We start from the raw sequence: 5,558 nt of genomic DNA, 5'->3' as shown, positions 1-5,558 counted from the left end.
AATGATAAAGTCCATTAATTGATTTGTTTATAAATTATCGGAGTTGGTTTGAGTGGTATGCCAACATTTCTTCTTAAGTAGGGAATGAATAGAAAAAGGTCGAATGTTCCTGTCTCGAGCTAGTAGGTTTCTTTTTTACAAAAGGGAAGGTTTGTGTTTTGTCCCCATTAAATCTTAATTTTTCTCTAAGTTTTAAATCTTATATTTCAATTTTAAAAAATTTTAAACAGATTTAATATTATTACACTATTAAATTTAATACAAAAACGAATATTTATATAAAAGATTTTTTTATTTAAAATATTAATAGATTATTGCTAAAAATTAAATTTTGCACAAAAACATTGAAAAATATTATAAAAAATTTTGATTATATTTCTCTAACACTGATATAAGAAGATATGATATAACTTAAACCAATAATATAGTTAATATCTATATCACTCATTTTGTTAATTATTTGTGTTAAATTTAATAGTAGAACAAAATTGAATCTATTTAAAAAAATTTTCAGAAAAAATAAAATTTTTAAAATATTAAAAACTAAATTAAAATTTGATTCAAATGGACATAAATAATAATCTACCTTTCTAAAAAAATATAAATAATAATAAAAAGAATAAAAGAAATCAACTTGGTAAAAGACCTTCTCAAACTTATAAATTTTACCCATGCATTAAAATTCACATGGGCATGTTAACACTTTTTTTTTTGGGTAAAAATGTTAACACTGTTTTCTAGATTCATCCATAAAGCAATTGTTTTGTTTTTGGTGATTCATATTTATATCATTAATTGAATTCAATTTTTCTACTAAAATAGGCCAAAGGCCCAAATTCATTATTTACTTTTGACAATTCCACAAAGGAGCAACATGCTTAATGGGCCCAAAAATCCCACGAACACTTCATAGTCCATAAACAACGAAACAAAAGAGGGAAAGAAGACTTGAAAAGTTCTAATTCAAGACAAGAAAAAACGTGTTCTAATTCATGTCCAAAAAAAGGAGTGTTTCTAATTGTTCCGAAAATTTTTTATATTAAATTATTCCAAACTTGAAAAGTGGTGGTCTAATTTTCATTCGATCTCAGCTGCAGATTGATGGGTATCTGCTATCTATGGGTTCTCGTATGAATATGGACCATCAATCCCCGACACCCAGAAAAAGCCTTTCAGTTAAAATAAAAACTTTGCCTGGGTTAAAAAAATAAATAAATAAAAATTGACAAAATTTACAATGACATAACTGTTATTTATTTATTTTTAAATAAAAACCAAAACTACTTTTGAATTGTTATTCTTAACAAGAATATTTAAGCGTAGTCCAACATAGTTAATATCCCATCAATCTATCATACCATATTTATATTAAAAGTTGAATTTCTCCCAAAACACTAGATAATTATGATTTATGAACAAGTTCAGTGTTCAGAACACAAAAATGAGACAGAAAGACACTAAATGGGAACCATGAATAACACTAGTAAAAGAGAAAAGCTGGCACGTGATGTCGGACTAGTAATAAGTAATAAGTAATAACAATGAACTAAAACAAAAAAGAACAACGCCAATAGTAACACAGCGCTTATGCTATTTTTGCCCTTGAGAAGTCCATCTCCGGATGCTGCAAACACACAACAGATATAAGTCAGCAAATTTGGCAGATAATGACAAACCAAAACGGAAAATGTTTTAATAGAGTCAATTGCCAACCTCAGCCATAAATTTCTTTAGGAGTTCTTGCTTTTGGAGTTCATCACTGGTTGGAAGGCCCATTGACTTTTGCCTCTGATCAAACTGTACAAAACGAACAATACAAACTTGTCAACCAATTAAGAAAGAAATATCATAGATTCCTAAGAAAGAGCAGTGGTATGTATGGTTGATCAATTTAAGGTTTCACAAAATTCAAGCAGCCTGAGGCAAATTTTCATTGAAGAGGAGGACTAATAACTCAAACCTAACATACCAAAACTATTATTTCATCTTTTTGCATTAAACCAAAATAAGTTTGAAAAGGACATGACTTGAAGAAACATACTAAATAACTCCCATGATATAGAGACAAGTGAAACTAATTATCTAAAGGATCTTAAGAAACGAAAAAAGATGAAAGAACAAAAACAATGATAACAAGCTATAAAACCAGTTAAAGTCGAAGACTATGGATTAGTTACCATCATTTTTTCAACAGTCTGCCGAGTCTCTGGATCGAGATCAGAAAGTTTGCTATTCTCAGGTTCAACTTTTTGGGTATCAATTTCAGGATCACCTTTTACCAAGCATTTCCACCACTCCATTTGATCATGCTTGGTTAAAAGGATAGAAATCGCACTTTGATCCTCTGCAAAATAGGTTTGATGCAACGGATGAGATGACATGACACTTGACAGTATTAACTAATTCAAAACACATGACCCCCAAATAATAAATCAACCCAAGTGTACGAATGCATATGCCCCAAATGATTTAAGATATCAAATTCATCAATATGATAATAGATAATGGTCACTCTGAAGGATTAAGCATAGTTTTGACTTTTAAGTAGTATAGTACCTATGCTCCAATAGCAGTCATCAGGCTTGACAGGCTTATATAGTTCCCCCTGCAAACACAAATTCAATTATAAGCACTGTCATTACACAAAATAACATCAGAACAAGGTTACCAACTGGCACAGATCATATTATGAATAAGGAGTAACATTCAAGTATTGTTGGATATATCATATATAAACTGATATTATTAGGATAGAAATCTTACCTCAATAATTGGTGGCTGGCCTTTAAGTCCAACTTTTATATGGTTCTTCTTAATCTCACAGATAACAAACCTTGATTTGGTTCCACTTGGCACCGGAACATTAACAGTGACCTCCTGTAGAGTCTGAGTCCAGGAATATTTCTCCAGATCCATACCATTACCTTTGTTAGGAACTGTCCAAATATATATATAAAAACAATTATAAAACTTCAGATTCATAGCTCAAAAGTTTAATAGATATGCAACCGGTGTAGACAATTGCACCCATGGTTCTTTAGCATAAAAGAATTACTTTTTCGCAAACTATGGAAAATCTTTATATTAATAAACACTATTCGGTTTGCAACATTATTAAGCCTACGAAACTAATGTTTTGGCAAGATTAAAAGAATTGCATACACGAACACACACACACAAACACAGCAATGCAATTGTAAATTTTCACTAGTCAACTATATAGAATCCATATTCTATCTTACTCATCAAAATAAATTGAAAACATTCAATATTATGGTATAACAAATTCAAAAATTGAATCAATTCAAGATGATAAGGCCACGAGAACAAGCATAAATTTCAAATTGGGAATGAATTCACCTATTTTAGCAGCAGATTCTTGTTTCTTCGTGTCTTGAGCAGACTCGTGCTCCTTCTCCTCCTTCAGCCTCTTCTCAGCCTTCTTTTTGGCTTCAGCCTCGGCGGCGGCGGCAGCCTTGAGCTCCTCCGCTTTCTTCTTGCGCTTGTCCCTAGTGGCATGTGCCAGTGAGGCGATCTCTTTCTCTGCCGCGTCAGTTCCAAAGAAGTCACTTTCTTGGTTGACGAAATCGAAGACCTTCTGGAGAAAAGCGACGGGATTTGAGGGATCGAAGCTGGCGCTGAACGATGAGGAGGAAGAAGAAGAAGAAGAAGGGGGTTGAGAGGAGGAAGATGAGGGTTTGGTGCGAGTTTCTTTGTGGTCATCTTCGTTGAAATCGGAGATTATCGCCATTAGTGAGTGAGTGAGTCGAGTCGGTCGTGTGACTCGAAGGGGATTCAAGATTTGAGCTTTGAAGGGAGTAGGGTTTAATTTAACAGAGAGAATGGAATATTGTGCTTTATATAGGCTGCATAAACAGTAGAGATAGTTAGAGTGCGAGAAAAACAAACCCCCCGCAGGCAGCTTAAGTAGAAAATTCCAGAAAACTAAAATTTAAATCTAATTATAATCTAATAAAAAAACTGATTGCAAAATCTTCAACAGATTCGATTTGATAAAACAAAATAAAACAAAACTGAACAAAATTGAAATAATTTATTTAAAATTAATAATTTGTTTATAATTGATGAAACCTTTGATTTGATTTGATATGATAAATAAAAAAAATATTTGTTGGTGTTGAGATAAGATTTGTTACGTGGATGTCCATTTATGAAGGGCGGTGTAGTATTCTCAAGGAAAAATGCTTTTAATAAGCATTTGAAAATCTATTACACAACAACAGAACAAAATACTATTCTTCATTCATTTTCATACAAATAAATCATACTACAATTCCTTCTCTTCTTTTATTTTATTAGTATTTTAAATTCTCTTTTCTATTACTCTTTACATATAATATTAATAGCAATATTAACCATCTTTATTATATTGAGATAGTATCAAATGCAATTCTCTCTCTCTTTATTTTTAATACTTTTTCTTATCTTTGTATATAATATACACAATACAACATATAATATTATTATATATATATAAATTATTGAGCTAATTATATTAATAATAGAGTCTTCTATTTATACATCTTTATTTTATATATCCTTTATTTTACAACACGTTATCAGCACGAGACTCTGATCAAATTTTTAGGAAGACTCAGGTAATATTTTCATTATGTCGAAGCTCTCTCATTTTGAATTCAATGCTCTTGATATATCTGAAAACAATTATTTATCATGGATACTAGATGCTGAAATCCATCTTGATTCAATGGATCTTGGAGATACCATTAAGGCTGAAAATAATGCATCCCAGAAGGATAAAGCTAAAGCCATGATTTTTTTTCGTCGTCATCTTGACGAAGGATTGAAAAATGAATATCTTATATTAAAATATCCTGCAGATCTTTGGAAAGACCTTGAAGAAAGGTATAATCATCAGAAAACGGTAATACTTCCTCAAACCCGATATGAATGGACGCATTTGCGTTTACAAGATTTTAAATCTATAAATAAATATAATTCTGCAATGTTTCGGATCACCTCACGAATGAAATTGTGTGGGGAAAAAATAACTGATCATGATATGTTGGAGAAAACTTTCTCAACCTTCCATGCCTCGAATGTGCTCCTGCAACAGCAGTATCGAGAAAAAGGGTTTAAAAAAATATTCTGAGTTAATTTCTTGCCTTCTTGTTGCTGAACGCAACAATGAGTTGTTATTGAAAAATCATGAAGCGCGCCCAGCTGGCGCCGCCCCATTTCCTGAAGTAAATGCGGCAAATCATTACCCCAGAAGAGGTAAATGGCAAGCTTTTAATAACAAGAAAAATTATGGAAGGAAAAATAATTATGTTCAAAAGAGAGGATCTCACCAGAAGTGGGATAAAGAAAGAAATATCGGGCAGAATAAATCAATCGAGGAGAAGTGTTTCCATTGTGGTGGAAAAGGCCATTGGTCTCGTACCTGTCGTACCCCAAGGCATCTAGTCGATCTTTATCAAGCATCTTTGAAAAAGGATGACAAAGGAAAGGAAAAAAATTTTGTTTCCAATGATGCTGAAAATTTCACCACTCATTATGATGTATCTGATTTCTTT

General features: G+C 31.8%; 1 protein-coding gene across 1 annotated transcript; it reads right to left on the bottom strand.

Moving 5' to 3' along the window:
* Positions 1 to 1,339: 1,339 nt before the first annotated feature.
* On the bottom strand, positions 1,340 to 3,905 carry LOC107460506 (protein BOBBER 1). The gene is made up of 6 exons (XM_016078872.3): positions 3,361 to 3,905; positions 2,764 to 2,936; positions 2,557 to 2,605; positions 2,178 to 2,344; positions 1,714 to 1,797; positions 1,340 to 1,624 (listed from the first exon to the last, which is right to left on the bottom strand). The coding sequence occupies exons 1-6, from the start codon at positions 3,749 to 3,751 to the stop codon at positions 1,586 to 1,588; spliced, it is 903 nt and encodes a 300-aa protein (XP_015934358.1). The 5' UTR covers positions 3,752 to 3,905; the 3' UTR covers positions 1,340 to 1,585.
* Between the last annotated feature and the right edge of the window lie 1,653 nt (positions 3,906 to 5,558).

The sequence above is a fragment of the Arachis duranensis genome, chromosome 8 (genome assembly GCF_000817695.3).
Source record: "Arachis duranensis cultivar V14167 chromosome 8, aradu.V14167.gnm2.J7QH, whole genome shotgun sequence".
NCBI lineage: Eukaryota > Viridiplantae > Streptophyta > Magnoliopsida > Fabales > Fabaceae > Arachis > Arachis duranensis.
Note: the sequence above shows the minus strand (reverse complement) of the source record. Positions and strands in the feature narration are given on the sequence as shown.

What these genes read in the sequence shown, in the direction of transcription:
- LOC107460506 (XM_016078872.3), bottom strand. Translation starts at nt 3,751, where the DNA reads ATGGCGATAATCTCCGATTTCAACGAAGATGACCACAAAGAAACTCGC. An exon ending in AGAATCTGCTGCTAAAATAG is followed by an intron (nt 2,937 to 3,360) that starts GTGAATTCATTC and finishes ATATTTGGACAG; the next exon opens with TTCCTAACAAAGGTAATGGT. An exon ending in TAAAGAAATTTATGGCTGAG is followed by an intron (nt 1,625 to 1,713) that starts GTTGGCAATTGA and finishes GTGTGTTTGCAG; the next exon opens with CATCCGGAGATGGACTTCTC.